Genomic DNA, 21,727 nt, shown 5'->3' with positions numbered 1-21,727 from the left:
CAATGGAACACAGTGGAGAGGGTAGAAATAAACCCTCACGTCTATGGTAAATAATTGTTGACAGAAGTACCAAGACCATTCAATGAAGGAAGGACGGTCTTTCAACAAATGGTGCTAGGAAAACTGGATCTCCTCATGCAAAACAGTGAAGTTGGACCACCGTCTTAGACAACATACACAAATTAGCACAAAACGGATCAAAGACATAAATGTAAATGCTAAACCTATAAAGCTCATAGAGGAAAACATAAGGGAAAGTCTTCACAACACTATTTACAACATTATTTACCCAGAAGTCATTCAGGACCAGGTTAACTTCCATGTAATTGTATAGTTTTGAGCGATTTTCTTAGCATTGATTTCTACTTTTCTTGCACAGTGGTCTGAGAGTGTGAGTGGGGTGATTTTCTTTTTAATTTGCTGAGGATTATTTTATGCCCGGGTGTATGGTCAATTTTAGAGTATGTGTTATGTGCAGATGAGCAGAATGTACATTCTGTTTTTGGGTGGAGAGTTCTGCAGATGTCTACTAGGTCCATTTGGTCAAGTATAGAGTTCAGGTCCCAAACATCTTTGTTACTTTTCTACCTCAACGATCTAATACTGTGAGTGGAGTGTTTAATGTCTCCCACTATTATCGTGTGGTTATTTAAGTCACTTCATAGGTCTTTAAAAATCTTTGCTGGTTTAAAGTCTGTTTTGCCTGAAATTAGAATAGCCAACTCCTGTCTTTTTACGTTTTCCATTTGCTTAGTAGATTTTTCTCCGTTCCTTTACTTTGAGCCTAAAGGCATCATTGCATGTGAGATGATCCTCCTGAAGACAGCATACCATTGGGTTTTGTTTCTATATCAGCTTTCCAGTCTGTGCCTTTTAACTGGAGTGTGTAGCCTATTTACATTCAAGGTTAGTATTGATACATGCAGATTTGATCCTGTCATAACATTGTTAGCTGGTTATTATGCAGACATGTTTGTGTGGCTGCATTATATAGTGTCACTGGCCTATGTACTTTTAAGTGTGTTTTTGCAGTGGCCAGTAATGGTCTTTACTTCCCATATTTCGCACTCCCTTCAGGACCTCTTGTAAGGCAGGTCTGGTGGTAACAAATTCCCTTAGCCTTTGCTTGTCTGAAAAGGATGTAATTTTCCTTTGCTTATGAAACTTTGTTTGGCTGGATATAAAATTCTTGGTTGAAAATTCTTTAAGAATGCTGAATATAGGCCTCTAATCTCTTCTGGCTTGTAGGGTTGCTGCTGATAGGTCTGCTGTTAGCCTAAAGACCCCTTTGTAGGGCTGGGCGCGGTGGCTCACACCTGTGATCCCAGCACTTCAGGAGGCCAAGGCAGGTGGATCACCTGAGCTCGGGAGTTCAAGACCAGCCTGACCAACATGGAGAAACCCCGTCTCCATTAAAAATACAAAATTAGCCAGGCATGGTGGTGCGTGCCTGTAATCCCAGCTACTCAGAATGCTGAGGCAGGAGAATCACTTGAACCTGGGAGGCAGAGGTTGTGGTGAGCTGAGATCGTGCCATTGCACTTCAGCCTGAGCAAAAAGAGCGAAACTCCATCTCAAAAACAAACAAAAAAGATGCCTTTGTAGGTGACCTGCCCCTTCTCTCCGGCTGCCCTTAACCGTTTTTCCTTTCATTTTGAGCTTGGAGAATCTGATGACTATCTGTCACGAGGATGATCTTCTTGTGTAGAATTTTGCGGAGGTTCTCTGTATTTCCTGAACTTGAATGTTGGCCTCTCTAGCAAGGTTGGGGAAATTTTCATGGACAATATCCTGAAATATGTTTTCCAAGTTGCTTGGTTTCTCTTCCTCTCTTTCAGGGACGGAAATGAGTCATAGATTTGGTCTCTTTACATAATTTCATATTTCTCAGAGGTTTTGTTCAGTCTTTGATATGGTTTGAATCTGTGTCCCTGCTCAAATCTATGTTGAATTGTAATCCCCAATGTTGAAGGTGGGGAGGTGACTGGATCATGGGGGCAGATTTCTCATGAATGGTTTAGCACCATCCCCCTTGGTACTGTCCTAGTGATAGTGAGTGAATGCTCACAAGATATGGTTGTTTAAAAGTGTGTAGCTCCTCCCCACTCTCTCTCTCTTGCTGGCCATGCGACATGCTGGCTCCTCATTCACCTTCTGCCACGTCTGTAAGTTTCCTGAGGCCTCCTCAGAAGCAGATGCCTCCATGCTTCCTGTACAGCCTACCATGAGCTAATTAAACCCCTTTTCTTTATAAATTACCCAGTCTAAGGTATTTCTTCATAGCAATGCATGAACGAACTAATACAGTCTTCTTTATTGTTTTTACTTTATTTTTGTCTGACTGAGGTATTTTGGAGAGCCAGTCTTCCAGCTCTGAGATTCCTTCTTCAGCTTGGTTGATTCTGCTGATAAGACTTGAGACTGCACTGTGAAATTCTTCTAGTGTGTTCTTCAGCTTTATCAGGTCAGTCTGGTTCTTTCTTATAATGGTCATTTGGTCTAACACCTCCTGTATTGTTTTATTGTAATCCTTAGATTTCTTGGATTGGGTTGACTATCTCCTGTATGTCATTGATCTTTGTTCCTATCCATATTCTGAATTCTATTTGTAACATTTCAGCCATTTCAACCTGGTTAATAACCATTGCTAGGGAACTGGTACAGTCATTTGGAGGTAAGAAGGCACTCTGGCTTTTTGAGTTGCCAGAGTTCTTATGATGGTTCTTTCTCATTTATATCGGCTGATGTTCTTCAATCTTTGAAGTTGCTGTCCTTTGGGTAGATTTTTTGCTTTTTTCTTCTTGATAACCTTGAGGGTTTGATTACAGTATAAGGTGGGATCAGTTGACTGGCTTAGATTCTAGCCTGCTCCTGGGTCTTGGAGGAGCCCTCTCTGATTACTGTCTCTGTGCCCATGTTTCTTTTGTTGAGTGTTCTTGTCCATGGGGCTCTCCCTCAGACAGGAACCTCAGTTGACAGATAGGTTGTATCCTTGCTAGGTCAGCCCTAATCTGTTGTCTGTTTACTTCCTGAGTAAACACGGGGTTGCACCTGCCTGCAGAGTTCAGGTAGAAGTGGGACCACTGGGTTGGAAGCTCTAGCAGGTGTGGCCTGGCCTGTCTGGCTACAAGAGGTGGGGGGGTGGGTGGAGTTGCCTGCCCTGCTGTCTGGGTGTTTCCAGGGCAAAAGGAGGCTGTGCCCTAAAAAAAGAAGAAATTCTGACATGGTACAATATGGATGAATCTTGAGGACATTATGCTAAATGAAATAAGCCTGTTGAGAAGGATAAATACTATATGATTTCACTTACATGAGATACCTACATTTGTCAAAATCACAAGGGACAGAAAATAGGATGGTGGTGACAGAAATGTCTGTCAAAAAGGACAAACTGTATGATTTCACTTATATGAGATAAAAAAAGGACATACTGTATGATTTCACTTATATGAGATATCTAAAGTAGTCAAAATCACAAGAGACAGAAAACAGGATGTAGCTGTCAAGGCCTTGAAGACAAGAGGAAATGGGGAGTTTTTGTTTAATGGATACAGGGTTTTAGTTTTGAGATTAAAAACATGAGCTCTGGTGATATATGTGGTGGTAATGGTTTCAAAACTATATGAATGAACTTAACATTACTTAACTGTACATTTACAAATGGTTAAGATGGTAAATATTATGTGTATTTTATCACAATAAAAAACTTTTAAAGTATCCATCTATTCTTATTTTCTTTAGTGTTTTTTTAAAACAAGAAATGAATGTTGACTGCATGTTCTCACTCATAGGTGGGAATTGAACCATAAGAACACATGGACACAGGGTGGGGAACATCACACACTGGGGCCTGTTGCGGGGTGGGGGAGTGGGGAGGGATAGCGTTAGGAGATATACCTAATGTAAATGACGAGTTAACAGGTGCAGCACACCAACATGGCACATGTATACATATGTAACAAACCTGCACGTTGTGCACATGTACCCTAGAACTTAAAGTATAATTTAAAAAAAGAAAAAAAAGTAAAGAATAGTTAAAGAAAGAATAATAAATCTATATGAACAATCACATGTCAATGTATTAATTTAGATGTAATGGACAAATTTCTAGAAACACACAAACAATCCTCAAGAATAGAATAAAATAAATAAAGCCATTAAAAAAAAAGAAATGAGTGTTGAATTTAGCAGAAAGCTTTTTTTAGCATCTACAAAAATCATCATGATATGAAGGACTGCTGTTTTTCCATGATAATTCTTGTATAACCTCTTGACTTTTTAAACTATCTGCATATATTACTTTTATAAAAGAATATTTAATTTAAAAAACTTTGGGGCTACAAGTAAAATAGTACATTAAGAAAAATGTATAGGTTTAGATGTGCTGAGAAAGAAGAAATGCTAACAATCAATCTTTGGACAAAATAAGCCCAAACAATGTAAAATGACTGATATAATCTAGAAAATAAATTGATGAAATAGAAAATTAGTATAAAATAGAATTAAAGCAAAGTTGGTTCTTTCTAGAGAATAATGTAACTACGAAACTGCAGATTAATTGATGAAGAAAAACAGAAGGCACAAATAATCAATATAAGGAATAAAGGCCAGGCACGGCAGCTCACACCCTGTAATCCCAGCACTTTGGGAGGCCAAGGCAGGTGGATCATTTGAGGTCAGGAGTTTGAGACCAGGCTGGCCAAAATGGTGAAACCCCATCTCAACTAAAAATACAAAAATTAGCCAGGGTGGTAGGTGCCTGTAATCCCAGCTACCCAGGAGGCTGAGGCAGGAGAATCGCTTCAGCCTGGGAGGCAGAGGTTGTGGTGAGCTGAGATAATGCCACTGCACTCCAGCTTAGGTGACAGAGTGAGACCCTGTCTCAAAAGGCATTAATATTTTGGCATAATATTAATGATATTTGAAAACTTCACATTTATATTTAAAAATTTAGTTTATATCAGGAACGTAAGGGTGGTTTAGTATTTTTAAATGCATAGATATAATCTGTTGCTTTGGCAGAATAAAAAGAAAAACTTCGGTCATGTCAAAAAGAATTCCAAAAAAGTCAACATCTCTTCCTGATTATAAAACAAAGAAACAAAAAGTCCAACAACTCTTATCAAGCTACAATTTGAAGAGAATTTCATTAACTTGACAGAGTTTCTACCAGAAAATTGCAGGACACATTGTATTCAGTGGGGAAAATATTAATAGCAGTCTCTTTAAAACCCAGGACAAAAATACACTATCATTGCTTTTATTTCAAATTACATTGCCTCGAAGACTTGAACATAAATGTTCGCTGAAGCTTTATTTATAATACTCAAATGTCCATCAACAGATGAATAAACAAGTATATCCATACAAAAGAACACAATTCAGCAATAAAGAGAAGTGTGCTGCTAATATACATAAAAACAGGAAGCTTGAAAACACCATACTGAGCAAAAGACACAAGAGTGTAGACTATATAATTCTGCTTATATGAAATTCTAGAACAGGCAAAACTAATCGATACTTACTTACTGAAAGAATACCAGTGGATGCCTGAGGTCTGAGAGAAGGAGAAGAATGAATTGTAGTAAAGTGTCACAGGGAACATTCTGGGGTGATGGAATGTCCTATTTATTGATTGTGGTGGTAGCCACATGGTTACACACATGTCAAAACTCATTGAACTATATACTCTCCATTTATTTAGATCTCCAGTGTCTCTCGGTTTTGTAACTTTCAGTGTACAAGTGTACACCTTTTTAATTTATTCCTGTTTTATTCTGTTTGATGCTACTGAATGAAATTGTTTAAACTTCATTTTGGACTGTTCACTGGTAGTATGTAGAAAGAGAATTTATTTTTGTGTATTGATCTTGTTTCCTGAGACTTTGCTGAATTTATTAACTCTAGTAGGTTTTATTTTGTATGTGTGCATTAAAAATGGGTGCAATTCATTGACTGTTCTGTATACCACAAAATAGTTAATTGTTAAAAAAAAACTAACAAAAATATGCAACCCACTGGGGAAAATAATAAAATGTTATCAAAAGACATTTTGAAAGACTATAGACAACAATTAGCCAGGTGTGGTAGCACACACCTGCAGTCCCAGCTACTTGGGAGGCTTAGATAGAAGGATTGCTTGCGCCCAGGAGTTCAAGGCTAAAGTGAGCTATGATTGTGCCACTGCACTCCAGCCTAGGCAACAGAGCAAGACCCTATGTCTAAAAAAAGACTACAGTCAACATATTCATAGATTAAAAGCCTCAATGTCACAAAGCTGGCCAGGCACAGTGGCTCATGCCTGTAATCCCAACACTTTGGGAGGCTGAGGCGGGCAGATCACTTGAGGTCAGGAGTTCGAGACCAGCATGGCCAACATGGTGAAACTTAGTCTCTACTAAAAATACAAAAATTAGCTGGGCATGGTGGTAAGTGCTTGTAGTCCCACCTACTCAGGAGGCTGAGGCAGGAATATCACTTGAACCCAGGAGACGGAAGTTGCAGTGAGCCAAGATCGTGCCACTGCACTCCAGCCTGGACAACAGAGTGAGCATGGTGGCTCACGCCTGTAATCCCAGCACTTCGGGAGGCCAAGGCAAGTGGATCACCTGAGGTCAGGAGCTCGAGACCAGCCTGGCCAACACAGTGAAACCCCATCTCTACTAAAAATACAAAAATTAGCCGGGTGTGGTGGCGCACACCTGTAATCCCAGCTACTTGGGAAGCTGAGGCAGAAGAATTGCTTGAACCCAAGAGGTAGAGGTTGCAGTGAGTTGAGATTGTGCCACTGCACTCCAGCCTAGGCAACAGAGCAAGACTTCATCTCAAAAAAAAAAAGAAAATCTTTTTATGATACAGAATTCAAAAGGATTATAAGACAATACTATAAACAAATTTACGCCAACAAAGTAGACAACTTAGATGAAATAGCAAAATTAATGGAAAGATACAAATTACCAAAGCTGTTTTTTTTTTTAAAAAAGAAAAATCTGAATAAACTTTTAACAAGGACAGAAATTGAATCTGCTATGTAAAATCTAATTTAAAAAAAGCGGCTGGGCGCGGTAGCTCACGCCTGTAATCCCAGCACTTTGGGAGGCTGAGGCGGGCAGATCATGAGGTCAGGAGATCAAGACCATCCTGGCTAACACGGTGAAACCCCGTCTCTACTAAAAATACAAAAAAATTAGCCAGGTGTGGTGGCGGGCGCCTGTAGTCCCAGCTACTCAGGAAGCTGAGGCAGGAGAATGGTGTGAACCCGGGAGGTGGAGTTTGCAGTGAGCCAAGATTGTGCCACTGCACTCCAGCCTGGGCAACAGAGCAAGACTCCATCTCCAAAAAAAAAAAAAAAAAAAAAAAAAGCTCAGGCCCAGTTGTCTTACTGGTGAATTAAAGGAGAAATAATAACAAATTTTCATGAATTCTTCCAGAAAATAGGGGAAGCTGGAACACCTTTCAACTCATTCTAGGAGGCCAGTATTACCTTGATACGAAAGCCAGAAAAAGACATCACAAGAAAAGAAAGCTACACATGAATATCCCTCATAAACATGAAAAAGATGTAAAAATCCTTAATAGAATATTAGCCAATGAAATCCAATAATAAATTATATACAACATGACCAAGTGGGGTTTACCTCAAGAATGTAAAACAAATTATTTTACAACTAATATATCATGTGAATAAAATAAGAGGAAAAATTATATGGTCATCTCAACAGATGCACAGAAATCATTTGATAAAACCCAAGATTCATCCATGATAAAAGTACTCAAAAAACTAGAAATAGGAGAGAACTTCCTTGAACTAGAGTATCTATAAAAACCTACAGCTAAAATCATATGTATTGGTGAAAGACTGAATGCTTCTGCCAAATATCAGGACAAAGGCAACATTATCTGCTCTCACTTCTATTTAACCTTGTATAGAAGGTTTCAGCCAGTGAAATCAGGCACAAAAGAAATAAAAAGCATTAGAAAGGTTAGAAAGGAAGAGGCAGCTGGGCGCGGTGGCTCACGCCTGTAATCCCAGCACTTTGGGAGGCCGAGGCAGGCGGATCGCCTGAGGTCAGGAGTTTGAGACCAGCCTGGCCAACATGGTGAAACCCCATCTCTACTAAAAACACAAAAATTAGCCGGGCGTGGTGGCAGATGCCTGTAATCCCAGGTACTCGGGAGGCTGAGGCAGGAGAATTGCCTGAACCCGCAAGGCCGCGGTTGCAGTGAACCGAGATCGCGCCATTTGCACTCCAGCCTGGGGGAGAAGAGCGAGACTTTGTCTCAAAAAACAAAGGAAGAGATAACATAATCCTACATATACAAATTCCTAAGGAATACATGCACACACAAAATAAAACCTACTAGAGCTAATAAATGAATTCGAAGTCTTGGGAAACAAGATCAATAACAGAAATAAATTCTATTTCTACATACTACCAATGAACAACTAAAAATAAAGTTTAAATTACAATTCCATTCAATAGCATCAAACAGAATATGTACAAATAAATTAACAAAAAAGTGTACACTGTACACTTGTACAATGAAAATTACAAAACTGAGAGAAACTGAAGATCTAAATAAATGGAGAGACATTCCATGCTCACAGATCAGAATTCTATGTGCAATTTTCCACAGATGCAATGCAATCCCTATCAAAATCTCAGCATGGGTTTTTTGCAGAATGTACAAGCTGATCTTAAAACTTATATGGAAAAGCAAAAGATCCAGAGTAGCCAAAACAATCTTTGAAAAGTAGAACAAAGCTAGACAGCTTACGCTTCCTTATTTCAAAACCTAATACAAAGCTATAGTAATCAAGACACTGTGATAGTGTATAAGGACACACATATAGAGGTCAATGGAACACAACTAAGTACAGAAATAAATCCATACATTTATAGTCAGCTGATTTTTGACAAAGGCATGAAGGCAAGTCAGGGGGAAGGGGCAGTCTTTTTTTAAAATGGTGCTGGTGGCCAGGCACAGTGGCTCACCTTTGTAATCCCAGAATTTGGGAGGCCAAGGTGGGCAGATCACCTGAGGTCAGGAGTTCAAGACCAACCTGGCCAACATAGTGAAAGCCTGTCTCTACTAAAAATAACAAAAATTAGGAGGCATGGTGGTACACACCTACAGTTCCAGCTACTCGGGATGCTGAGGCATGAGAATCACTTGAACCTGGGAGGCAGAGGTTGCAGTGAGCCGAGACTGCACCACTGCACTCCAGTCTGGCAACAGAGTGAGACTCTGTCTCAAAAAAAAAAAAAAAAAAAAAGTGCTTGGACAATTGGACATCTACATGTAAAAAAAAGTTTTGCCCTTAACTCAATTTCTAAAAATTAACTCAAAATGAATCATAGACATAAACACAAGAGCTAAAACTAGAAAATTTTTTAGAAGAAAACATAGGAGCACATCTTGTGACTTTGTGTTAGACAATAAATTCTTAGATACAACACGGAAAGCATGATCCATAGAAGAGAAAACTGATAAACTGTACGACATCAAAATGAAAACTTTGATGCTTCAAAAGATACCATTAATAAAATAAGACAAGCCACAGATTGGGATATTTGCAAATCATGTATCTAATAAAGGATCTGTATCCAACATACGTAAAGAACTCCTAAAACTCAATAAGAAAACAATCTAATTTTAAAATGGGCAGAGATCTAAACTGACTAATGGCCAATAAGCACATGAAAAGATGTTCATAGTCATTTGAGAAATGAAAATTACAACTACAGTGAGATACAGCGTCACTCCTACTGGAAAAGCTATAATCAAAATGACTGACAGTAACAAGTGTTGCTACGGTAATTAAGATAGTACATACTGGAGAAAAAGACAAATGAAGAACTGACATCCCAGAAACAGACCTTCAGATCTTCACTTGATGGAAACTTGACATATACCAAAAGGGGTATTACAGGTTAGTGGGGGAAAGAGCAGTCTTTTTAATTAAATAATGCTTGGGAGATTGGTTATCCATATGGGAAAAAGGGAACAACAACAACAAAAATAAGAATGATATGAGGCCTCTATCTGATACCATTTTAAAAAAGTCAATTAGTATTATTTTTTCTTTTCTCCCTAGAGTTACAGTTATACTCTTTTTTCATTCATTCTAGCAGTTCCTCCCACATGTAAAGTACAAAAGGTGGAGTACAGTTTCCTTCTCCTTGACTTTGGGCTTGGCCATATGACTTACTTTAGCCAATGGGTTATAAGTAAATGTGCTGTAAACAGGGCTTTGCCCTCTTGAGTTTCTGCCAACACCATGAGAAGAACATGCCCTAGCTAGCCCACTGGTCCCAGGAGAGTTAGATAAGTATGGGCAGAACTGACCCAGCAGATCTGCCATATGAAACAGCGCCAACCCAACCAAGGCCAGATGAGATCAGCCAACTCCGAGCCAATCTATATATGCATAAAAAATAAGCACTTTGTGTTATTCACTACTGAGAACCTTGTAGTTGTTTTTGCTAAGCACCATTACTGTACCAACTGTTAATACAATTCCCAATGGATTAAAATATAAACGTATACAGCAAAGCTCCAAAACTTAAAAAAAAAGTTAAATTGCTTTACAGCCTCATGACAGGGAATAATTTCTTAAATGAGACACAAAACACAAAACTAGGCATAAACAAAAAGATTCCCAAAATAAGTAATTCTACTCACTGAGATGCCTCAAAAAAAAAAAAAAAAACACGAAAAGACTGTCCACAAAATGGGAGAAGGCCTGCCACACATAACTCACAAAGAATTACATAAGGAATATATAAAAATCAATGTATAAAGGACAATCAGACCAATAAAAACATGGGCAAAACACATTAACAGGCATTTCACCAAAGATGAAACTCAAAAACCAGTAAGCATAAGAAAAGATGCTGCACTTCATGCAAATTAAGTTACGAGATTCTATTTTTACATCCACTAAATTGGTTAAAATTAAAGTATTGACAATATAAAGTACTGGCAAGTGTAGAATGACAGTTCTTCTACACAGTTTGTAGGAGTATAAACTGGTATAACTACTTGAGAAAAAAACTGATATAATATTAAATTTTATGATGATATGATTCTACTCCTTGGCACATACTGTGGATAACTTGTGCACATTCATACCAAGAAGTATGTATATGGATATTTACAAGAGTTTGTATTTTTAAAAATTGAAAATAACCTAAATATTCATTAATAGTAGAATGACCAAATAACTAATATAAACATAAAGTGAAATGTTATATAGGAGTAAAAATGAATGACAGCTGCATGCATCTGCACGAATGAATAATGTTGAGTGAAAATAGCCACGTCATCAATTAATACAGAGAGTATGATACAGTCTGATAAAATCCAAACATAAGCAAAACTAAATATATTGTTTTGTGAATTATACGTATTTGGTAAATCTACAAAGAAACACAAGAGGAGAATAAAAATATACCTGATAGACAAGCCCACACAAGGAAGCAGGCTGATGTAGATCCATATAGGTATGTAAATATATCAAATATTTTATAATTCTTTTTTAGTGGGGGAGGAAGAAGAAAAGTACTTCTATTTGAGAGCCCTACTGAGGTTGCATGCCAACTCCTGGAGATGTTCAGACAAGAAAAAAAGAAATGTGGTAAATTCTAATTTTACCTTTTTATGTCTATTTTATTTACATGACTTCTTTTCAGTATCCAAAACCTAATATGAAAAAAAAAAATCACATAATCATTTTTAGGCATTCATGTCTAATTCAGGTATACTGTCATACTCATAACTTTCAAATGATTCCAATCAAATTCATCCTAATAATCATCTAATATTATTTGCTACTACTACAGGAACTGAAAAACTTATTTTATATATATCACTTTTCCATATCTATTTCACACAAATAAACAACTAAATTATTTGGTACAACTTCTAATTCCACATTAACCATTCATATTTTACAACCTAAAAATATCTATAAACAAGCACCTTTGACTTTGTAATATTTACATATGCTCAAGGGAACATTTTGCCAGAAGATCGTATGGTTGGCTTCAAAAGAATCTTTTAAATTTTCATGTATACTTAGATTGAATTTTTAAGAGACTAGCTCCAACTAACATGAGAAATGAAAGAATACAAATGACTGTAACTTTTCAATAACCTTTTCTCACAGACTGAAAGAATATCTGAAGAAAACATTTTGAAATTACTACTTAACTACTATTTGATGTAATTCTAAAATGTTTATAAACCCGTAACTTGTAACTTTCCTTCCAAGAATCTTTATAACAGGAGTACTATTTTTCTTATTTGATTTGCTTTGTTTAGCTTAGCTTAGCTATTAAAATGGCTAATTATACTGAAGATTTTACATCTTTCCAACTTAAATCAGCAATGAATATACATCTTCCTTTCAGCTACAAGGAAACATATGCAAATGAAAAATATTTAAACTGAATTCTTAAGTTATCAGTCCTAATATATCCCATATGCTAACCTAAGAGGCACTCTCCTTAATTATCTTCAAATTCTCATCCTTAGTTCAAACATATTCCTTAAAAAAGAAAAAACAAAAGATTATTAAAAATTATACTTACTTTAGCCAACAATTCTTGTGTTTCAGGAGTCAGTGGAGCATGAGAAAACTTGCAATATTCTCCCTGATAACATTTTGTTCCTGTATGGTAAAACTTACAAGGATATTCATGTAACCCAAGTGTTAAGGAAGAGAACAATTTTAATCCAATTGAAATAATGTTATTAACTTAATGACTTTATTTTTCCTAAATAAAGACCTCTGTGGCCGGGCGAGGTGGCTCATGCCTGTAGGAGGCGGAGGTGGGCAGATCACTTGAGGCCAGGAGTTCAAGACCAACCTAGCCAACATGGCGAAACCTCGCCTTTACTAAAAATCCAAAAAAGTTAGCTGGGCATGGTGGCGCAGGCATGCCTGTAATCCCAGCTACTCAGGAGGCTGAGGCACCAAAATCATTTGAACCTGGGAGGCGGAGGTTGCAGTGAACCAAGATTGTTCACTGCACTCCAGCCTGGGCAACAGAGCAAGATAATGTCTCCAAAAAAAAAAAAAAAAAAAAAAAAAAGACCTTTCCTACTAGTAGAAACTGGATTTCTCTATTTAAAGTATGAGATAATAAACTAACTGGAATACATTTAAAAATCTAATTTTAGAAGGACTACATACATAAATCAAGTTTCTTGGCTATGACAGGACATTTTTTTCCTTCATATCCATTCTTATAATAGAGTACAGGCATGTTTCATATATGAAAGGGGTATATATTTTAAATACCTTGATAAATGTGATCATTTTTAAAGCATTCCTTTGGGGGTGGAGGAATCAAAGTCAACAACGACATATCTTACAAATCTGGATCCTTTGTACATTAGACTTGTTTACAACAGAATAAATTTATATAACTTCAATATTGTTTTCTAGGAAAACAATCCTCAAATTACAATTTGATACTCCTTATATTGAATGCCTGAAGAAAAAAATTTTTTTGTGATGACTAAAGGTGCTATTAACCTAAAATGTTTATGTTCCATGTTTTTACAACTTGTCTGTGCCATTTGCACTGAAGAGCTAAGGCTATTCTGCAAATTAAGGGATGATTAATTTCTACACAGTACAGAATACACAGAAAACAGGTACTCCCAAATTATGTAATCCTTGCCTTTTTATGAAGTAGCTTATTTGAATATAGATTCAATTAATCAGTGTCACAGTAGAAATTGTGATAAGTCTTTCTGGGATTTGAAGAGGTCTCATGGACCCTCTATACCACCCAGGTTGAGCAGAAAGAATCATCATTTGAGAGATTTTCTAAAGAATTCCTCTTTTCTTGCTTATGAAAAAATCCACGTACAATTTAATCACTTTGATACTAAGTTGGGCTTGGATAATATCATTTTGGTATACCTAAAACACTGGTTTCATTAAAAATTTTGCACATTTAAAATGTTCATGTAAATATTTATAAAGAATAAAGTCACCATATCTTGTGATAAAGGATATTATGCAAATACAGACAGTTTTCACCTCTGGTACAATATCCTTGTACATAAAACTTACACATTTCCTTTTTCTTTTCTATCTCTGCATCATGATCAAATTTACACTGGTCTCCCTAGGCCAAAAGAAGGAGCAAGGAAAAGCCATTATTTCTCATAGTCAAGTCATTATGATTTAATTCCTACTAAACTTTAAATAAGCAAATGATTCCAGAAAGAACCAAAGTCTTAGAGGTAGCACATTCTAACTGTTAATAAATTATAACCACATCACATATATCTGCTTAAAATCTTAAGTCCCAAACATTTTTAAACATAAAGCATTTTTTAAAATTATCAGTCGCTCACGCCTGTAATCCCAGCACTTTGGAGGCCGAGGTGCGTGGATCATGAGGTCAGGAGATCGAGACCATCCTGGCTAACACGGTGAAACCTCGTCCCTACTAACAATACAAAAAAAATTAGCTGGGTGTGGTGGCTAGCGTCTGTAGTCCCAGCTACTTGGGAGGCTGAGGCAGGAGAATGGCATGAACCCAGGAGGCGGAGCTTGCAGTGAGCCGAGAATGCGCCACTGCACTCCAGCCCAGGCGACACAGTGAGACACCATCTCAAAAAAAATAAATAAATACATAAATAAAAATTATCTGACTCAGGTGATCCACCCACGTCGGCCTCCCAAACTGCTGGGATTACAGGCCTGGTTACTTTTTTAAACATAAAAGAATACTTCACTAAAATTTTCTAACTGATTTTTTTCCAGAATGAAACAGCTTTAAAAACCTAAAGGTATGAATTAAAAGAGTATCAAACAGAAAGAGCAGTTTTACATTTTAGTAGATTTTTGCTTACACATTTTTATACCTTAATACATTTCCTTTCAAGAAAATATTTACAAATTTGTTTTCCCTTGCGTTCCACTGTATGTTGGTTGATGAATGCCTGACTCAAATGCTGCTGCTTCTCTTTAGGTTTACCATCCTTTAAAAACAAAAACAAAAAAACTAAAGGTAAGAAACAGAAAATTAAATATTTTATTCTGTTGCACAAAATTATTTAAACTAACTTCAAAGCCTTAAAGGTGACTCTTCTAAATTGGCCTTCATATGTAAAATTTGGATTTCTGTACACCAGGTTAAAAATGAATGTTTTGTCAGTTTCAACAGCATTCCATCATTGAATATTAGTGTTTGTATTGATTTGAATATTTTATTATACATTGCCTTTATTTTGTAAAAATGAATGAAAAAAATTTTTTAAATGGGCCAGACACAGTGGCTCACGCCTGTAATCCCAGCATTTTGGGAGGCTGAGGCGGGTGGACCACTTGAGGTCAGGAGTTCAAGACCAGCCTGGCCAACACAGTGAAACCTCATCTCTACTAAAATACAAAAATTAGCTGGGAGTGGTGGTGTGCGCCTGTAATCCCAGCTACTCTAGAGGCTGAGGCAGGAGAATCGCTTGAATCCAGGAGGCAGAGGTTGCAGTGAGCCAAGATTGCACCACTGTACTCCAGCCTGGGCAATAGAACGAGACTCCATCTCAGGGAGAAAAAAAAAAAATTAAATGAAAGTGATAGTATTTATGATTAAAAACCGAAGTCTAAGAACGAAGATCTTTAGAGTGGTAGAGACAAAGTTGGAAACCAGAGTGAACCAAAAGCAGTGGAATCTATAGTTTCAATGAGATGCTCACTGGGTGTGAGTTGAGCACACTTATCAGCTCAAATTAACACACACAACTAGAAATACACCGTCAAAGATGGTGATAAAGGTATAAAAGGAGATTTTTACATTAAAAAAAGGAAGAAAATCTTATAATACGTTTAAGCTCTTCAGAAACATAAGGTACTTTTTACATGTTAACTTACGCTACAGATTACAGCTTCTGTATACCAAATTTTTGCATACAGTTTTAGGAATACAGTATGTACAAACAAGGGAGCTGACTGTACAGTCATTTATAATAATGTCAAATTTCCACTTAGCACCATCAAATTTATGTCTTATAAATATCTGCCAGTTTAAATCTTGTTTTATTTGGTAACATTATTAAATTCCATATATATGTTTAGAATTTGTTCCTTGTCAGCTTTGGCTGAATAATCATTTGAGCCATGTAAATCAAATCAAAGAGAATATTGACAGGGGGTTGAGAAACAAAATCCTAGTCCTGACTTGGCCCTGTGTGACTATGGGTAATTACCTGAACCACAGGGCTTCAGATTCCTCATTCATAAAATATGGAGGCAGGGGACAGACTGTATATAAATGTTTTTCAATCTAGAATATTTGGCATTTCTAATATTTTACCACCCCTTACCCTTGTCCCATATGACCAAGCCTAATAAAAAAAGTTGCCATCCAGTTAAAAGCCCTCAGAAAAGTGGAATCCAGAAGAGGTACTTATTATTCTACCCTGCTTACATCTACAGACCAAGGAAAGGGAACTTCTAAAAACCAAAATCAAAATACAGGAAGGTGGGGAGTGGGGAGATTCGGTAAGGCCAATGCTCAGAAATATTGATTTTTAATTTCCAGAGGGAGCCAGGATGAGGGACTTTAGTAGTAAAAAATTTGTAAGACTCAGTGGCCTTTGAAATGCCTCATGACTATTTGATCTTCTCTGGGCTTCCCATCTTTCCCGAGTCATTGATAGTATAACACACACACACACACAAAAAAATCAACGAGTGACCAGGCACAGTGGCTCATGCCTGTAATCCCAGCACTTAGGGAGGTGGTGGGTGGTGGGAGCCGAGGCAGGTGGATCACGTGAGGTCAGGAGTTCAAGACCATCCTGGCCAACATGGCGAAACCCTGTCTCTACTAAAAATACAAAAATTAGCCGGGCATGGTGGCGGGCGCCTGTAGTCCCAGCTACTCAGGAGGCTGAGGCAGGAGAATCACTTGAACCCGGGAGGCGGAGCTTGCAGTGAGCCGAGATCGCACCAGCCTGGGTTACAAGGCGAGACTCTGTCTCAAAAAAATATATATATAACAATAATAAAAAAAATCAAGGAGCTTGTGTGCATATATTCAGGAACAACAGTGAGAACGCTAAGGCTTAAAAGTGGTGCTGGCAGCTAATCAGTGAGAAAAAGAAAGCTGCAATAAGAAGGAAGAACACAGAGAACCCAGTGACAGTAAAAGGACATCTTCATCTGAAAACCGATTCTGTGGGATGCTTCCACCTCTCCATATCACATAGCACTTCTTGTCACTGAAGTATAAGATCAAGTCCAAAAGCATGCAGGGGTCAGGTATTCCTAGAAGCATATATTGCAATACCTCTTCCTGTGAGCCACTGTTCCTCAGCAAAGCATTTGATCCTTTGTTTCCAGGGCCAGGCCATTTTCGCTTCATTTTCTTCTGTTTGCCATTCTTGTGACCAGCTTTAAGATTTTTATTTTTTTGTTTAGCAGCTAAAAACAAAAAATTAATTTAAAAAATGACATAAAGTTACAATAGCAGTTTACTTTTAAGAAGTACGGGGCCAGGTGCAGTGGCTCATGTCTGTAATCCCAGCTCTTTGGGAGGCTGAGGCAGGAGGACTGCTCAAAGCTAGGAGTTCAAGGCCAGCCTAAGTGTTCAAGGCCAGCCTAGGCAGCCTAGAGACCTTGTCTCTACAAAAACATAGCTGGGTGTGGTGGTGCACGCCTGTAGTCCAGCTACTCTGGGACTATAGGCTAAGGCAGGAGGATTGCTTGAGCCAAGGTGTTCAAGGTTACAGTGAGCTATGACTGCACTGCTGCACTCCAGCCTGGGCAACAGAGTGAGAACCTGTCGCAAAACAAATGGAAAAAAGAAGTATGATTTACAATAATTGAGGAAAGTTCTCTAAGGCTCAATAAGTGAAAACTGGCATGATAGTGATCAGTTTTCCTAGAAGCTCTGGGACTAAGGGACCAAAAAGAGAATTATGATAATACGTCCTGGATTCCCCATTCATTGTTTTTAAAAATATATAAGGTATTGTCAAGAAAAAAGCAAGATAATAAAATCAGTCTTATAAGTTCTAAGGCAGATCCTTTTGAAGTGTTCAGAGTATGATGGATCTAATTAGGAACTGCAACAGTAAAACTTTAAGTGTTTACAATGACCTCATATATTACTGTCAGATTTTTCACTGAAAACATTTTAAATAGATCAAGTTTTTATTTATTTATCTATCCGTCCACGCATTTATCCATCTATCCTGCAATGGCATAATCATAGTTTACTGGAGCCTCGAACTCCTGGGCTCAAGCAATACAGATCCATTTTAAGTAAAGAAAACAACAAAAAAATGACAGCATTAAAATTTTAATTTTTTTTTTTTTGAGACAGAGTCTCGCTCTGTTGTCCAGGTTGGAGTGCACTGTGTGATCTCGGCTCACTGCAACCTCTGCCTCCTAGGCTCAAGTGATTCTCGTGCCTCAGCCTCCAGGGTAGCTGGGATTACAGGCGTGTGCCACCATACCCTGATACTTTTTTTTATTTTTAGGTTTCACCATGTTGGCCAGGCTGGTCTCGAACTCCTGACCTCAAGTGATCCACCAGCCTCGGCCTTCCAAAGTGCTGGGATTACAGGCGTGAGCCACCGTGCCTGGCCAAAAATTTCATTTATAATTGCCATTTGCCCTCATATTTATGGCTAAATCTCATTTTAGTAATCTAGAAGAATATATTTCTGAGTTACAGTCTGACATACAACCATTCCAGTCAATCCTCTTTAAATGACAGCAATACAAGCAGGCATATCCTATCCTTCACACAAGCAGAGGCCAGGGCTTTAGCATTCTCCCTTTAGAAACAGTCATGGCCTTTGATAACCCACCTCCATCCTCCAGCTCCCTCTACAAACTAAGCATTTAATGCACCAAGTGGCCAGGTCTCAGATGGGGTCTCTGGCCATGCAAGCTCATGTCTGGTATAAATATTCATGAAAACCATAGTCTTATCATAAGATAAAGGGCAAGGGAAAATCCTCTGTCCATATATGGACAACTGTGACTGCTTCTCTAGATAAACTTTAAATGATAAAATAGTTTGACTCTTACCCTGTGGGGTATCTTTTACTCCTTCTTTCTTTGTAGATTCTTCAGGTTGAGCAGCATTTGCCATTTCTCTGGCTTGTATGTACTGTTGAAGCTCTTTGGCAAAATTATCTTCTGATTCCTGACTGCAGATATCATTATCACTATATACATCATAGTCCTTACTTCTTGATTTTCTATGCAGCGAACTTTTTGGTGATACTGCAGAGTGTCTAAACTAAGTAAAAATTAATACTTCAATTTTAAAAACCTAGCATGATTCAAAACAATCTGGCTATACAGAAGAAACAAGATTGGCTATAAACTGGTCATTGTTGAAGGTGGGTAATAGGTACATGGGATTCATATACTATTCTCTCCACTCATATATTTGAAATTTTCCAGAATTAAAAAAAAGAAAAAATTTCCAGAATTAAAAACAAACTAACAAACCACTATGACATATCTATCCTTAAAGATGATTTGAGGGAAAATTCTAAATTTGTACATTGTGTGCCTTTGACTGAATTAAAAGTCTAAACCCCTAAATCTTAATTATTTGATATGAGAGGATTACAGTATTACAGTTCACACATTACATTTCTGCCTTTGCATTGACAGTACTTTTAAATGTCTTCAATAATTTATCATTTTGTAAAACACCCCAAGTAAACTGTAATGGTCCATATGAAAACCCACTTACACTTAAGATACATCTAAGCTACCAAAGTCTAGTCTTTCTCCTATAACTCACAGAAGTGGTAGCAGCAATGATGACAAGGAATAAAGAACTACCCTATTCTCTGTAATCAAGTTAACTTTACTTGCAGAAAGAGTTTCCTAACTCTGTTGTTGCAAGTGCCCAAGGCAAGGGTGAAGAACCCAGGTATGGGAGCTAATCCTAGAGGAGCCCAAGCTGATCACAGCAATGACTTAAAGCAATTTCTGCATAAAAATTTTCAGGTATTGGTTACATGTGTTTCTACACTTGGTGACACAGGTATATTAAACTGTATAATTATAATTAGTATGTATGACACATTTTAAACAGAAAGTTTATTTTTAAAAAATGACCAAGTATCAAAGGGCTCCTATTCTGATGTCAGGAAGAAATGGCATGCCTATCATTACAGTGGATAATGATTTTGTTTCAAAGCATACTTTGGGGCCTGGTCTCTTATTTGCTTTCACATGATAACTAAGAAGCAAACTCAAAACAAACAGACAAAAAACAAAACAGAAGAATCGCTATTATAAAATATATTAGGTGGCCCAATTTAACAGTTTACTTTTTTTTTTTTTTTTGATGGATTCTCACTCTATTGCCCAGGCTGGAGTGCAGTGGCACGATCTTGGCTCACTGCAACCTCTGCCTCCCAGGCTCAAGCGATTCCCTTGCCTCAGCCTCCCGAGTAGCTGGGACTACAGGCATGCACCACCATGCTCAGCTAATTTTTGTATTTTTGATAAGAGACAGGGTTTCACCCTATTGGCCAGGCTGGTCCCAAACTGCTGACCTCAAGTGATCCGCCTGCCTCGGCCTCCCAAAGTGCTGGGATTACAGCCATGAGCCACCATGCCCGGCAACAGTTTACTTCTGATGGTTAACTTCAAAGTTAGGAGTTGTTCCACCAGAGGATTGATTATAAGCCTAGAAAATGAACTTGCTCCCTGCTTAAAGAATCCAAACAAGCTGAGGAAGTTTCTTGATCTGACAGTGGCCTCAATTATACCTTATCTTCCCTACACCAGACAAGACTATCAACCAATTATCTTCAGGCCACCAAACTTCTTGTCTCTAGGTCTTCAAGAAAGAGTGCCTTTTCCCCATTAACACCATAGAATAAACTTGTAAATATAACTTCTGGACTGATAGATCAGGGGTTGGCAAACTTTCAGCTTCACCACCTGTTTCTGTGAATACAGTTTTACTGTAACACCAATTACATCCATTCATTGACATATTGTCTTAGTTGTGACAGAGACAACATGGCCTACAAAGGTGAAAAGATTCACTAACTGATCCTTTATGAAAAGGTTGGCCGACTCCTGTGATAGATTATGTTTACCTTGGTTTTGGCCTTTAATTTTATTTAGTAGGCATGGGGGAACCAAAAAGATTATTCAGTATGCAGCAGCTCCTATGAAGTTTAGCTTAATCAAATACATAGAGGTGAGATTTTCTTCAGTGCATCTGAATCAAAATATTAAAATGATCCAAATGAGTGATTAAGTTCCCTCTGCACAAAACACATAGGCCTACAGTATTGAAGCAGACTCCTTTTACGACAAGTAATAATACGTCGGACTTATATTAAATGAAGACATGAAACAATCTGGCAACATTAATAAAGCCAGGACAATCATCAATTTTGCTGTTTTATTATACAGTAGGGATAAATATTACTAATGATTCTTTTCAGAGGGCATTGAAATATATAAAATACAAATAATTGAATACTTTTCTTCACTTAGCTAGCTATAAACTCATTGCTTCAGTTTGTTGTTTTTTGTATAATTTAAAAAGTATACGAACACGATTACATCCCCTTTCTCCTTTTGTAAGAGTCTAAATAACTTTTTTTATTCAAGATGGTTTACTGAACTAGTATGGCCTCCAGAAACCTCCAAAATTAAAGTACAGGTAACAGTGTGTGTGTGTGTGTGTGCGTGTGTATGTGT

General features: G+C 37.6%; 2 protein-coding genes across 3 annotated transcripts in view; one reads left to right on the top strand and one right to left on the bottom strand.

The window, feature by feature from the left end:
* ZC3H8 (zinc finger CCCH-type containing 8) overlaps positions 1-21,727 on the bottom strand; it is a 45,309-nt gene that overhangs the window by 3,389 nt on the left and 20,193 nt on the right. For both annotated transcript variants that reach the window (XM_063788918.1, XM_063788919.1), the window contains 6 exons: positions 19,070-19,283; positions 17,319-17,452; positions 14,893-15,009; positions 14,036-14,147; positions 12,597-12,706; positions 11,659-11,706 (listed from right to left, as the gene is read on the bottom strand). In XM_063788918.1, coding sequence (XP_063644988.1) covers positions 11,674-11,706; positions 12,597-12,706; positions 14,036-14,147; positions 14,893-15,009; positions 17,319-17,452; positions 19,070-19,283 — 720 coding nt within the window. In that variant the 3' untranslated portion in view covers positions 11,659-11,673. The remainder of the gene's footprint in view (positions 1-11,658; positions 11,707-12,596; positions 12,707-14,035; positions 14,148-14,892; positions 15,010-17,318; positions 17,453-19,069; positions 19,284-21,727) is intronic.
* Positions 1-21,727, top strand: part of FBLN7 (fibulin 7) — a 103,305-nt gene that overhangs the window by 79,538 nt on the left and 2,040 nt on the right. Inside the window, exon 8 of the mRNA XM_063788917.1 lies at positions 11,547-11,641. Coding sequence (XP_063644987.1) covers positions 11,547-11,641 — 95 coding nt within the window. The remainder of the gene's footprint in view (positions 1-11,546; positions 11,642-21,727) is intronic.

This window comes from Pan troglodytes, chromosome 12, assembly GCF_028858775.2.
Source record: "Pan troglodytes isolate AG18354 chromosome 12, NHGRI_mPanTro3-v2.0_pri, whole genome shotgun sequence".
Lineage (NCBI taxonomy): Eukaryota > Metazoa > Chordata > Mammalia > Primates > Hominidae > Pan > Pan troglodytes.
The sequence above is the reverse complement of the archived record's forward strand: the minus strand, read 5'-3'. Positions and strand labels throughout refer to the sequence as shown.